At 38.3% G+C, this 15265-nt stretch overlaps 1 protein-coding gene across 1 annotated transcript; it reads right to left on the bottom strand.

Annotated features, from left to right (window-relative positions):
• Positions 1-880: 880 nt before the first annotated feature.
• LOC114608644 (C-X-C motif chemokine 15-like) lies at positions 881-12232 on the bottom strand. The gene is made up of 4 exons (XM_028752649.1): positions 12175-12232; positions 11456-11585; positions 6402-6485; positions 881-992 (listed from the first exon to the last, which is right to left on the bottom strand). The coding sequence occupies exons 1-4, from the start codon at positions 12230-12232 to the stop codon at positions 881-883; spliced, it is 384 nt and encodes a 127-aa protein (XP_028608482.1).
• Between the last annotated feature and the right edge of the window lie 3033 nt (positions 12233-15265).

Raw genomic sequence — 15265 nt, 5'->3', positions numbered from 1 at the left:
AGAAAAACAACAGAGGAACCCTGACTCAAATAAAGTGGAAATTGAGGACTGGCACTTGAAGTTTTGCACACCCATATTCACACACATAAACAGATACACACACACATGCAAACTAAAAAAATGAAAAGTACATTTCAAATTTTAAAATATTTATGCTGTACAATTGATGTCACTTCATCTACCCATCTGCAACTGGTGGTGTGTGTGTGTGTGCGTGTGCGTGTGCGTGTGCGTGTGCGTGTGCATGTGCGTGTGCGTGTGCGTGTGCGTGTGTGTGTGTAGCACAGTTTCCATATAGCCCAAGTTAACTGACTATGTAATTCAGGCTAGCCTTGATGATCATTTTGCCTTAACTTCCCAACTGCTGGTATTACATGCATATCCTACCAAGTCTCAATTAACACATATTTTTATTTCTGATTTTCTGATGAATGAAAATTTTCCAAACAAGTGTTTCACTCTGGGGAACTGGAGATGAGGAGCCCTGCTCTACACTGAGATGCAGCCCTGTGACATCCCATACTGGAATGGGATAAGGCTTTGAAGCACAAAATATTAAGCAATCTAATGGTAGTTTGTCAGTCAATAAAGGGTATACCATGCCATTATATTTAATGTCAAAATGTAGAGGCAGGGGGAATAGTCACCTGTGAGCATCCACCATGAAGTCAAGTAGAAAAAAAGACAGTAGCTAGCAGCAGGAGAGGCAGAGTCTAGAAAGATAGTGAGCCTGACAGATAAATGCCTCATCTATTAAATGAGACTTGGGATTTATTTTTCTACATAATAATAGTATTGCCACCTCAACTCCTATCACCATTGTCATAGGCTAATCAGAAAAGCAACTAGAGGTCTCCAGAATTTGACAGGGGAATTCATTCTAGTCCTTAGGTTGCACAAATGAAAGATATAGAGGCTTTTCAAACTCCACACTGTACAGAAGCTTCATTCCCTGTGGATGTTTCATGTGTTCGTGGTCCTCAGGTAGGAAGCTGAAATACAAACAGAACACATATAATTACATAGATACATAGCATTATCCATCTCTGCTTAGAAAAAGCACATAGCTTGGTCCTCTGGGGGCAGACCTAGATACCCAGAGAGCCCCGCTATCACCCCACTTCAGAACTCCATTGCCCAGCCACCTCTCTGTTCATTAAGTGCCTTTATAAAAAAAATGGAGAGTTCTCATACTAATGATATAAAAGTATACATGAAAGGTCCAGGGGGAAAAAAAGAAAAGCAAACACACCCAAGAAGAGAAGATGGCAGAAAATAATCAAACTAGGGGGTAAAATCAATCAATTAGAAACAAAGAGAACAATACAAAGAATCGACAAAACCAAGAGCTTGTTCTTTGAGGATATCAACAAGATAGACAAACCCTTAGCTAACCAAACTAAAAGACAGAAAGACAGTATCCAAATAAAATCAGAAATGAAAAGGTAGACATAACAGACAACAAAGAAATTCAAAGAATCATTAGGTGTTACTTCAAAAGCTTGAGTTCCACAAAATTGGGGAATCTAATCAAAATGGATGATTTTCTAGATAGAACCACATACCAAAGTTAAATCAAGGTAAACTATTTAAACAGCCATATAACCCCTAAGGAAATAGAAGTAGTCATTAAAAATCTACCAACCATAAAAAAGTCCAGGGCCAGATGGTTTCAGCACAGAATTCTACCAGACTTTCAAGGAAGAGCCAACACCAATACTTCTCAAATTATTCCACAAAATATAAACAGAAAGATCACTGCCAAACTCATTCTATGAGGCCACAGCCACCCTGATACTTAATCACACAAAGACTCAATAAAGAAAGAGAATTTCAGACCAATTTCTCTTATGAACATCAATGCAAAATTGCAATCAAAATTTTGCATCAATGCAAAATCAATAAAATACTTGCAAACTGAATCCAGTAATACATCAAAAATATCATCTACCATGACCAAGTAGGCTTCATCCCAGGGATGCAGGGATGGTTCAATAGATGAACAATCCATCAATGTAATCCACCATATGAATAAACTGAAAGAAAGTAATCACATGTTCAGCCTGTTATATGCTGAAAAAGCCTTTGAGAAAATCCAACACCCCCTTCATGTTAAAAGTCTTAGAGAGATCAGGGATACAAGGCACATAACTAGACATGATAAAAGCAATGTACAGCAAGCCAATAGTCAACATCAAATTAGATTGAGGGAAACTTAAAACAATTCCACTAAAATCAGGGAAAGGACAAGGCTGCCACTCTCTCCCTATCTATTCAATATAGTACTTAAAGTTCTAGCTACAGCAATAAGACAACTAAAGTAGATCAAGGAGATATAAATTGGAAAGGAAGAAGGCAAAGCATTGCTATGGTATGATATATATGATATGAGAGTATACATAAGTGACTCCAAAATTTTACCAGAGAGTTCCTTCAGCTGATAAACACCTTTGGCAAAGTGAATGGATAAAAATTAACTAAAAGTAAATCAATATCTCTCCTTTATACAAATTATTAATGCACTGAGAAAGAAATTAGAGAAACAACACCATTTACAATAGCTACAAATAAGATAAAATATCTTGGTGTAACTCCAACCAAGCAAGTGAAAGACCTGTATAACAAGAACTTAAGTCGCTGAAGAAAGAAATTGAAGATATCAAAAGATGGAAAGACCTCCCATGTTCATAGATCAATAAGATTAACATAGTAAAAATGACCATCTTACCAAAAGATTGCAAATCTACAGTTCAATGGAATTCTCATGAAAATTCAACACAATTCTTTACAGATCTTTAAAGAAAAATTCTCAACTTCATATGGAAAAACAAAAAAACTAGAATAGCTGAAACAATCCTGAACTGTAAAAGAACTTCTGGAGGTATCATCATCCCTGATCAAAAGCTGTACTACAGAGCAATAGTTATCAAAACTGCATGGTTTTATATAGCAATAGACAGATTGATCAAATAGAATCAAATCAGGAAAGACCCTGAAATAAATCTGCACACTTGAGTTTTGACAAAGAAGCCAAAACCATCTAATGGAAAAATGAAAGCATCCAACTGGATCTCTCTATATAGAAGAATGAAAATAGATCCATATCAATTACTCTGCACGAAACTCAAGTCCTAGTAGATCAAAGACCTCAACATAAAGCTAGATACACTAAATCTAATAGAACAGAAAGTGAAAATTAGCCTTTGATCTCATTGGTACAGTAGACAACTTCCTGAACAGAACTACAATGGCTCAGAATCTAAAATCAACTATTGATAAATGGAACCTCATGAAACTGAAAACCTTCTGTAAGGCAGAGGACACTGTCAATAGGACAAAGTGGCAGTCTACAGATTGGGAAAGGATCTTCACCAAACCTTCATCTGACAGAGTGCTAATATCCAAACTTTACAAAGAAATTAGACATCCATAATCCAAATAACCCAATTAAAAAGTGGGGTTCAGAGCTAAACAGAGAATTATCAACAGAGGAATCCTGAATGGTCAAGAAGCTCTTAAAGAAATGTTCAACATCCTTAGTCATCAGGAAAATGCAAATCAAAATAACCCTGAGATTCCATCTTAAACCTGTTATAATGGCTAAGATCAAAAACTAAGTGGTAGCACACGCTGGTGAAGATGTGGATCAAGAGGAACACTCCTCCATTACTGGTCGGTGTACAAACTTGTACAACTCCTCTGAAAATCAATTTGGTGGTTTCTCAGAAAATTGGGAATAGTTCTACCTCAAGACACAGTTATACCACTCCTGGGCATATACCCAAAAGATGCTCCACCATACCACAAGGACACTTGCTCATCTATGTTCATAGCACCTTTATTCATAATAGGTAGGAACTAGAAAGAACCTAGATGTCCCTTAATTGAAGAATGGATAAAGAAAATGTGGTATATTTACACAATGGAGTACTCTTCAGCTATTAAAAACAAAGACATGAACTTTGCAGGCAAATGGATGGAACCTGAGATTATCATACTGAGTGAGATAATTCAGAACCAGAAAGATACAGATGGTGTATACTCACTTGTAAGTGGACATTAGCTATAAAGTGGAAGACAACTGTGCTACAATCCACAGACCCAAAGAATAACAAGGATAACAAGGAGGGCCCAAGAGAGGATGCCTGAATCTCACTCAAAAGGGGAACTAAATAGTAGTTGGAGGTGGATGGAGAGAGGGAACTGAGTAGCAGAGGAGGTGAGAACAGGAATGGGGATGACAATCAGATGTGGGAGGGAGGCAGAAGAGGGCTGTGAGTGAGAATGGAAACTGGTGGGGGAGTGCGTCTCTACCTGGAGACCTGGGATGAGAGAGGATACTAGTTTATGGGAGTGACTCTAGCTTAGATTCCCATCAGAAGGGTATATAGAGACTGAAGTGGCCACCTCCTGTAGCCAGGTGGGACTTCCAAAGGAGGAATGATACTTTGCTATGCTTGCAGACAGTAACCTAGCATAACTGTCTCCTGAGAGGCTTCATTCAACAGCAGATGGAGACAGATGCAGAGATTCATACCCAAATATCATGCAGAGCCCAGGGAGTCTTGTGGAAGAGTGGGGGATAGAAGAGAACAAGTCAGAGGGGTCAAGGACACCACAAGACCTACAGAGTCAATTAACCTGGGACCATGGGGGCCCATGCCACCAACCAGGGAGAATGTAGAAGCTGGACCTAGACCTCCTACACATTTGCAGTCTTCCAGTGAGTCCCCTAACAAGTGGAGCAGGGCTGTCTCAGTCTCTGTTCCTTGACATTAGATCCTCTACCCCCTATCTGGACTGCCTGGTTGGGCCTCAGTGGGAAAGGATTCCTAGTCCTGCTGGGATATAATCCCCAAGGTTGGTGTGGTACCCAAGGGAGGCTCCCCTTCTCTTAGGAGAAGGGGAGGGAACATTTGGGAAGGGATTTGTAAGGTTGAGACTGGGAAGAGAGGAAGGAGAAGTTGTGATCTGTATATAAAGTGAATTAAAAGGAGAACACATACTTTTTTAAAAGCTAAGATAGATAGATAGATAGATAGATAGATAGATAGATAGATAGATAGATAGATAGATAGATAGAGTCCATTTGCATTTGGTTGGTCAGTTGAAAGTTACCCATAGCCCCAATTAACCACTTCATATGTATATCTATGTTTCTCTGATAAATCAAATTAGGTCCAGATGATAGCATACAAATAAATGATGCTAAGTGAATTTTCCAGAATGACACCCTAAGTGATAACTGGTAAATCTAGAAACTAAAGCCACACCTCCATGACTGAATCTGGTCTCCCCATGCAGGCTAATGTTATCAAGATGACCATGACCTGGTTAGTTTTGTCAACTTGATTAGAACTAGAGTCACCTAGGTAGAGAGAACCTCAGTTGAGGATTTGCTTGCATCAGATTGGTCTATGGCCATGTTTGTGGGGATGTTTTCTTGATAAATAATTGATGTGGGAGGACCTGGTTTACTGGGAGCTGGGTCACTTCTAATCAGGTGGTCCTCACTTACATAAGAAACCAGGTTGTGTAGGCTATGCAGAGCAAGCCAGTAACAGCTTTCCTCCGTGGCCTCTGCTTTAGGTCCTGCCTCAGGGTTCCTGCCCTGACCTCTCTTAATGATGAACTATAACTGTAAGCCAAAATCTCCTTTCCTCCCCCAGGTTGACTTGGTCAGTATTTGATCACAGCAAGAGAAACCTAACCAGAACAGAGGCCCTTAGGTCATTCATAAGCCCTAACGTTTTGATTAGAAAACAAAGCAGAACTAGTTTCCTCCAAGTGGCTGCCTCTCCCCATTTACAGCACCGTAGCTCTAAAATCCCATTTCTTGGAAGTAAATTCAAACATATTCCTGCTGCCTGCTTTGTATTCATTATTCCTTTCTCATGTCACTGTTTTGCACATTGTATTTGGAGTTTCACTTAAATAAATGGTTATATTTTTCCTCTCACAATTTTTTTCCCTTAAAATTTCTCTTGACCAATGGGCCATTAGCCTACCTAGTTGGTTGGCATGAGACATATGCTAAACATTTTTATATCTCCTTTACATTCAATCAGGATATTTATAACTAAGGTCAAGTTGCTGTCACCTTCAATAAAAGGTGAGGAATAGTGACTCTCAACCTTGGGAGTTACTTGGAGATGCGTTAATAGACATCGTGGGATCTATTGCCATTATTTCTGAACCAGTAGAGCTGAAGAGAGACCAAAGATGCTGATCTAGGGATGCCGTTGGGGTCTATAGATTACACAATTCTAATCTCATTGTGGATTTCTTGTCATCTATGGAATATATATATATATATATATATATATATATATATATATATATATCCCTTTAAAATAAAACAGAGAGAATGTAACTATGGAGATTCTTGGTCTTCATTTTACCTGCCAGTAATGATGTGGACAAGAGTCTTTACCCATTCAGCATAAGGATTTAAACAAATTAAATCCCCATTTTTCAGTGTTGCTCTGTAAAAATAAAGTATTTTGGTCAAATAGCAATTGCACTTATTTACTAATAGGTCAGGTGTTCTCACTGTAATATCTGCAACATGGATGCATACACTTCAAATGAACACATAGATTTTTTCAAACTATATTAATCATATTGGTAGAGTGGAACTTTTAACACATAACAGTGTGCCTAACTAATTTAAAATGGCAGTTTGGTTACTTTTTTAAATCTAAAACTCATGATTTATTGAAATGAGGTGGCTTCACTGTGGAAAACTCTATGCCATTTCTTCAGAGATGTGGTTTGGTTGTGCATTTGTTCATGCACATGTGTGTGTTAAAGTGTGGGTTGCTGGCCTCAAACTCACGCTGACAGGCTCTACTTCACAGAACTGCAAAACTCTACAATAGATCAGGATTGTTTTGTAGTTTCTTATATAAGGCTGGATCATCTTACCACACTTTAAGCCAAATTGTATGCTTCAGAGGGTTAAAAAATAGCATAAACTAAAACTTTCCAATCATGAAAAATAACATAATCAAACTCTTAGCAATTGACTAACATAAGAAAAACCAGCCACAAAGTATTGTATGTAATGGTGCAAATTTGAAAATATTTGCTTTAAACACAGAAACAAGACAAGTGAGCCTGCCCTCAAAACAGCCATCTCAACAAGACTAGAAAGATAATTAAAAGTCATAAAGTTCCCAAGGGAGAAAATGAGACTGTCTTTAGTCCCAGACAGCATGAGCATCCATGTGAAGAGATGATGCCAACAAATGCAAAGCAAATGGATGCTGAGTCTAAGCACTGGTACCCAGGGTGTGAGATTTATTAGCATATTTTATAATAGCATTCAATTATGTAAAGTGTCTAATTGAGTAATGGAGAAATACTGAAGGACATTAAACAAGCCCTTATCAAGTGTGGTAGTGCACACCTGTAATCTCAGCAACCAGAATGGTGAGTTTGAGGCCATTATCCCTCTCATGGTCACTTAAAATGAGCACACAGAGTCATAGGAAGAGCCCCTGTCTCAAAGTATAAAATAAGAGAATGTAAATGTTATCAGTGAATAAGGAGCAAATCCATATTCTTGAAACAAAAAATTGCTGTTATAAAGCTTTCAACTTCCAGGATATAACTCCAAAGAATTACATTTGTAAGTATACTTATTATATAGCAAAATTGAAAACTGCTTCTAAGATTTACATGAATGACCAGAAATCCTAGGAGAAACAAGTTATATCTGAAGAAAAAAATGGAGTTGTCCATTCCTGTTATGCATAAGGCTGAAAATTAAGTCTCTAGAGGAATAAAATTGAAGATGTACAAATAGTAAACTCAATAAGAAATTCTCATATGAATAAACACATATAAAGAATGTGTGTCATAACAAAAACCTAGATAGGACACGAACTTTTATTTATTCAATACATTATTGAATAACTGAATTCTATTAATGTTTATGATGATGATGATGATGAAATACTATTGTTTCAACTTAATACATGAGCTAAACACAGCAAACTAAATGGATTGCAAAATATGATGTTAAGTAACAGAAACATGTTACAAAAAGATACATATATCCCAGTACAGTTTCCCTAACTTCCAAGTTTAAAAGCAGACAAAATAAACAGTAATTATTTTTAGTATTACATCTGGATGGCAAAGAAAAGAACAAAAAAGCAAGAAACAACAAAATTCAAATTGTTGCCATTTCTTGCAGAGATATATAATTTTGGAAGCATATAATTTGCATGGCTGTCGTAATATACCTGGCATAGAGTGACTCAAAGAATAGGAATGTGCTTTCTTCAAATTCTGAAGACTCTCTTCAAGGTACTGACATGCAAGCTTACTTTTTCCCCAATGTCTCTCTATTTGGCTTACACATGACCAACTTCTTCACACTTTCCCCATGGTCCAAGTGTTAACACTGTCTTACATCAGGGACTGGAGATGATCCCATGGTTAAGAGCACTGGGTGCTCTTATAGAGGACCAGGGTTTGATTCCCAGCATCCACATGGCAGCTCACAATTGTCTGTAACTTGAATTTCAAGACATCCAATGCTCTAATCTGGCCTCGATAGGCATTGCACATATGTGGGGCGCACACATACTCATACAGACAAACCCCAGGGGATAGGAGGGTGGGTAAAGGACACAAGTCAGCTGACAAAAACCAGTCACCTCTGGAGGCTTCTGCTGTTCTAGTTCCTTTGTAACTTAAATTTTTCCCTGAGTAGCTAATGCATGGGCAATTACCAAGGCCCCATAGCTACACTTCCATGTCCTCATACATGTTTATATTTGTGGCAGACAGAAGCCCACCCAGTTTCTCAACATTTCACAAAGAGGCATTGTGTTATCTGCTATATTAAGTTACAAAAGGGATTGTGAAGATACAACTAACGTTACAAAACAACAAAATAAACAAAAAAAGGTATGTTCAAATGCATCTCACGTAATATCCAGAGCAGTCTTCTCTGGTTGAAATCAGAAAAGAAAGTGGCTGGGAGGGGAGACCAGTGCAGTGTGAGGTACATTTTCCATTGACTATATCCAGAGAGCCAAGTGGAACAAGAATAGACTCCGGGAGTTTAAAAACAGCACAGACTAACAGCTTAGATCAGGAGTTCTCATCCTGAGAGTCATGAACCCTTGGGAGTTGGGAGGAGGTTAAATGACCCTTTCACAGGGGATATCTTAAGACCATTGGTAAACATACATTTACATTATGATTAAGTAGTAAAGTTACAATTATGAAGTAATGACAAAAATATTTTCACAGTTGGGGGCCATCTCAACATGAACTGTTTAAAGGGTCACAGCATTAGAAAGGTTGAGAACCACTGGCCTAGAAAGATGTTGGGGGGCTTCAGCAAGGTGCTAAATTCTACCAGCAGCCTAAGTTGAAAGCACAGCCCTTCTGAGAACCTCTAGATAAGCCTTCAGCTTCGTTGAAATCCTTCATAAAACAGTGAGCAGGCATGTTTCTCTGTGGCTTGACTGTGGTCTGGATGATAAACCCAGGACAGCTCCAGTGCCTTGTCACGTGCTCATTGGAACTCCATGGGTTGCCTCTTCTCTTCTCCCACTTTCTCTTCCCAATCAGCAAAGCAGCAATCCTAGCCACTCAGCAGGCTGAACTACAGAATGTAGAGCAATAGCTACATTCATTTTATAGTCTATTGTGGTAATTTGTACCTAGCAATGAATAACTGAGTCACACACATTTAGATAGACAGGTAGGTAGGTAGGTAGGTAGGTAGGTAGGTAGGTAGGTAGCTAGATAGCTAGGTAGCTAGGTAGCTAGGTAGCTAGATAGCTAGGTAGCTAGGTAGCTAGGTAGCTAGGTAGCTAGGTAGCTAGGTGGCTAGGTGGCTAGGTGGATGGATGGATGGATGGATGGATGGATGGATGGATGGATGGATGGATGGATGGATGGGTGGGTGGGTGGTGGGTAGGTGGGTGGGAGGGTGGGTGGGTGGGTGGCTGGGTAGGTGGGTGGATGGATGGATGGATGGATGGATGGATGGGTAGGTAAGTAGGTAGGTAGGTATACATACATACACACATACAAACATCATACATACATACATACATACATACATACATACATGGATGAATACATGCATACATACACATACATACACACATACATGGATGAACACATACATACATACATGCATACATACATACAAACATACATACATACATATATAGAACAAAAGTTATAACTACTGAGTTAAGGGATTTCATACAGTCTGTAAGGTCTGTAATTGCAGATTAATGCCCCAGAAATATTGGCCTAGAGTCATTAAGCTATATTGTATGTGTTAGCATACGCAAGTGTATAATGCAGAGATTCCTTTTTTTCTCATAAAATAAAGCAAACTTACTGCAACGGCTTCACTATAACATTCAATATAGCCAATATACAAAAGAAAACAAATTTTCATTTGCAGGGCCTTTGAGGAAGGGATTGTCCTATTGTTTGTAAGTTCTGGGGCTGGGAAGTCACTGATAAATGTGTACTGATATTTATTTTGGCAATAAATTGACTCAAAAGTTAAAAAATATTGAAATTATAATTGGTAATATTTTTGTAAGATCTAAATTTAGTGCATCTAACATTACAGCAACAGTGTACATAAGAATGTATTAATCAAATCTATCAAATTTTTAAAACTATACCAAGCATCTATCATGGTATAATATAATCTTTCATGAAAAAAATATATGTGTGTGTGTGTGTGTATCATTCATTGATGTAAGTATATGTATACATACATACATACTACATACATACAAACATACATACATTGATGGTTCCCCTTTTCTTACATTCTTGCCCATGGCCGTGTATTTTTGCTTTTTGAGTATTCACTGACTTCAAAATTAACTTTTCTCAGTAGAGCTTATGAAATCTACTGTCTTCTCTGCTTAAGAGCTGCCTTTGGTTTGTGGTTTGGTTTGGTTTGGTTTGGTTTGGTTTGGTTTGGTTTGGTTTGGTTTGGTTTGGTTTGGTTTGGTTTGGTTTGGTTTTTTTGATCTGGTTTGGTTTGGTTTTTTTCTGGAAAGAGTTCATGCCACTTTTAGAAATGAGGACACAAATGTAGGGCAATAGTTTTCCCATTCTGTGTGGGAATGACATTGTCCAGACCCACAGTCTTTTTTCTCTTCATGTAACAAAGTGCTTCTTACTCAACCTTCCTAATGCTGCAGCTCCTCAATACATGTTGTGGTGACCTCAACCATGAAATTATTTTTGGTGCTACTTTACAACTGTAATTTTGCTCCTGTTATGAATCATAATGTTAACATCTGTATTTTCTTATGGTTTTAGGCTACCCCTGTGAAAGGATTATTCAACCCACAGGTTGAGAATCACTGATGCACATTCTGAAAGGAGATGCCAGCCAGGAAACTTTCATGCAAGAGCCCCCACCTTCCTGCATGTCTTTACTACTTACATCACTTCCATTCTGTTGCAGTAAATATTCATGAAAATCACTTGGATAGTTTTAATGAATTTGAGAGAAATTGGCTCAGACTTCATCTGAATACACTGACACCGTAACTCCTGAGTGTCACAGGGATGGGCTGTAGGGGAAAGAGTAGAGAACATCTCCGCACAAACAAATAAGTCGCTAGTGCTCAGGTATTTACTTTGACTTAGGAGCCAATACAGCAGGCACGCAAGGCAAACACAGAAGGCTGACTGTATGATCTTATGACAAGGAAACACTCTTTAAGCTCCTACTGTGTTTGAGAAAACTGCAAATAAACTAGGTGACTAGCACCTTGCTTTAAGGTCAGATACAGTCAGTAACTAATGGTAAAACACTTACGCCTTCATGATTATGTGTAAATTTTATCAATTGAAAAGTGACTATTTCTATCAGCTTAATACCCTAAGTCTGTTGGTAATAATTCTGCTATAATCAACTCTAAAAACAAAAGCATAGACTCTTATTGTCAGCTGGTTCTAAGAAGTCAAATAGAGGCTTTCAGTTAACTCACTAAGACTTAACTTCAACAATCTAAATGCTTACAATCTAAAAGCTTAGGATTTAATTTAACCATTTCTATAGTTTGATTAATGGTCCAAAACACCTCAGTATATTTGAAATGTCTTCTGGTTTTTTTTCCCAGTACCTAGATAGAAAAGAAAAATGCCCCATTAGCTTACCAAAGATATCTAGGTTAAGGATAGCCAACAGAAGCACGGGCCATTGTGGAGCAGCCATGTCTGTCTGTAGTGCGACTCTGGTCTGGATGGTAAAATCAGCACAGCCACAGTGCTTCTTTATATGCTCCCAGCAGCCCTGGGGATTTAATTTCTGTTATTCCACTCTCCCCACTGAAGAAGGAAAAGTGTCATGCTTGCCAATTCACCAACCCATAAGGAGGGCTTATTTTTCAAGCTTTGTTTAACTGATAAGCTGAGAGCAGGTTGAGATGATGTATATGGATACGAATCTCTCATTTCTTGGAGCAGAAACTGTGTAAATATAAGGAGTCATTGTCGTTGATGAATGAGACCTCAAGAATAATTTCTACAAAACCTACTTTGTGCAAAGAAGGGAATTAACACCCTTTCCCACAGCATATTTGCTTTTGGCTCTTGTACGTGTTTGTATGGCCCTGCTTGAAATTTTAATAGAATTTACTGCCGTGAAATCATATTATAGCATCAACTACAAAGGAAACAGAATCCAGACTGAACTAAACTAGTAAGTTTTATCCTATCAAGAATAGAAGACTACAGCCATTCAGGGGTTAGTGTGCATAAGTTTCTTTGGGCTTCTAGATTAACCAAGTAGCAAAAGACTATGAAATTTACTCCCTTTGCTCTTAAGCAGATGACTGATCTTAATTATTAAAAATAAACTGTTCCCTGCTTGAATATATATATAATAACATGAGCTACCACAGCCAGAGGGTAGGTGGTCTAAATGGCAGCAATGTTTTGACTTTTAGTGACTTCAAGTCCAAGATCAAGGTGTGGACAGGGTTGGTCCTTTTCTGGTATTACAAGGGAAGGAAATGCTCCAGGCATTTTTCCCTCAGTATATTCATGGTTGCCTTCTTGATCACAATAGTGTTTTCTCTATATGAATGCCTATACCCAAATGTTCCCTTATTATATGACACTAATAATATTGGATTAGGGCCCATCCTATTAACTTAGTTTAACTCAATTGCTTATGTTTTTAAATGAAAAAAAGTTTATGCAATTATATTTTGATCATGTTTTTCTGTTTCCCTAGTTCCTCACAGATCATCCCTATCTCTTTACTAAACCAACTATCTAGTTTCAGGTTCTTGCTCATTTTAGTAATGCCATGTATGGCATGTGTGGGTTCCATCTCATGGAGTAGACCCTGAACCCAAACAGAAACCTGTTAGTTACTCCCCTAACAGTGGTGCCACTATTCCATTAGTGTACCCTGTAGGTCGGTCACTGTTACAGGTGACAGGATTTGTAGCTGAAGGATATTGATGATTACCTTTCTTCCCTAGTAGAGTGCAGAACATCTTCCAGTACCGTGAACTCTAGTCAGCAGGAGCAAAGATTCTAATTAGGTACCAGCTCAACCTCTCTGTGTTCAGTTACCCATGTTAGTGTTGTCTTCAGGAATAGAACCTACCATGTGGTTGTAAAGTGTAACCAACAGCCTTGGCAATAGCCTGTGATGTTTGGGGATTTCCATAGGGCCATTGGACCAATCATTAAACAAGATGTAACCCAGTCCTGGCACTGGAGGTTTTACTTGAGGGAATAAGATGTCTAGTTGGGACGTTGTCTTCCCCATTGCCCCAGTTCCTTCCCCAAAAGAATCAATTTAGATTTCTTTAATATGTGTATGTATTATAGGAAGTATCTACAGTAGTAAGTTTCTATATATGGTTTTTCAAATGGTCTTTAGTGTTAGTTGTCTTCCCCCATATTCCCTCCTCTACCTTTTTCTTCCATTCCCCTCCCTATTTAATCCCTCTACTGTGATGTCCTCTTTGTCTCTCCACTACACTATACAGCATCACATCAGTTGCCAGTTTAAAGACCAAATCTCCAAATAAGCTCACATTCTGAAGTATTGGGGCTTAGTACCTCTGCAGAAAAATTTTAAAGGACCACAGTTTAATCTATCATAGAATTTAGCCACAGAATCTACAAACACAAAGAGGGCTGATACAGTCCAAAGACGAACTTAGATTAAATAATAAAAAAGCTTCTTGCTCATTCTCATTGAGCATTCATTCTGTATCAGGACCCATTGTAGACACTATTTATTGAAAGAGAATTTAAATTGAGTTTTGTTCTTGAGAGACAGACCAAAAATAAAAGATTTAAACCCAAAGGGGAATCTGTGTTTACTATAATAATTCAGATCTTAAGTGTCCCTTAGAGTCCTGTGTGTTAAAGAGTTCATCCCTTGCTTGTGTTATGAGCAAGTGAAAATTTAATAAGAGAAGTCAAATGGGAGTTTTAAATTATGGCAACCAAGTATATCTAGCTACCAAAATACTAAATTTTTATTTCATTTATTTCACTTCTCCGAGCTGTCTGATCTCTTTTTCAAATGACGACTGAAAACAAGGGAAATGATTTTAACTATCTCACACTTTCATAGGGAAACACTGAATAGTATTTAAATGGAAGATAAATGTCAGTAAGGTACCGACCTATTAGAAACTGAAGCTGGTATGGCTTGGTAAATCTGCTTTCCTCTGTTTTGGGTGTGGGGAACTAAGGATTCAGGTCTAGGTTTCAGCTTTAAATGCAGTCAAAAATAAGAGAGGAGAGAAGAGAGAGGAGAGAGGGGAGAGATGGAGAGAGAGGGGGGGGAGGGACAGAGAGAGAGAGAGACAGAGAGAGAGAGAGACAGAGAGAGAGAGAGACAGAGAGAGAGAGAGATGGGTGGGTGCTCAAAGACTAACAACACTAACAACATCTGGCTTCTTAGGCAACTTATGAGCTTGACGGAAATGACTGCATCTTTGATTTCGTGATTTAAATTGGTTTCATAATTTCTTCGGAATAAGAATACAAACTCTACAAACAGCTCAAGTGGCCTATAGCCCAGGTGAAATCGGCCATGGAGTGCTTGCTGTTATACCCTAATCATACTGACTACATGTGTACTTTTGGTCAGAGTTCATAGATTTCCCGATTCACCTCACTTTCTCTACCTCACCCCTACTCCTAATTCTAAGGCAGTCTACTTATTAATAAAATACGTGAGTCTTCGTCTTTCAGGTCTTCTTTCTAGGAATAC

The sequence above is a fragment of the Grammomys surdaster genome, unplaced genomic scaffold (genome assembly GCF_004785775.1).
Source record: "Grammomys surdaster isolate TR1022 unplaced genomic scaffold, NIH_TR_1.0 125928, whole genome shotgun sequence".
NCBI classification, from domain to species: Eukaryota; Metazoa; Chordata; class Mammalia; order Rodentia; family Muridae; genus Grammomys; species Grammomys surdaster.
Note: the sequence above shows the minus strand (reverse complement) of the source record. Positions and strands in the feature narration are given on the sequence as shown.

What these genes read in the sequence shown, in the direction of transcription:
- LOC114608644 (XM_028752649.1), bottom strand. Translation starts at nt 12,232, where the DNA reads ATGGCTGCTCCACAATGGCCCGTGCTTCTGTTGGCTATCCTTAACCTA. An exon ending in CCTTAACCTAGATATCTTTG is followed by an intron (nt 11,586 to 12,174) that starts GTAAGCTAATGG and finishes TTTCCCCTACAG; the next exon opens with CCCATCCCTGTGACACTCAG. An exon ending in TGCAACAGAATGGAAGTGAT is followed by an intron (nt 6,486 to 11,455) that starts GTAAGTAGTAAA and finishes TTATTTTTACAG; the next exon opens with AGCAACACTGAAAAATGGGG.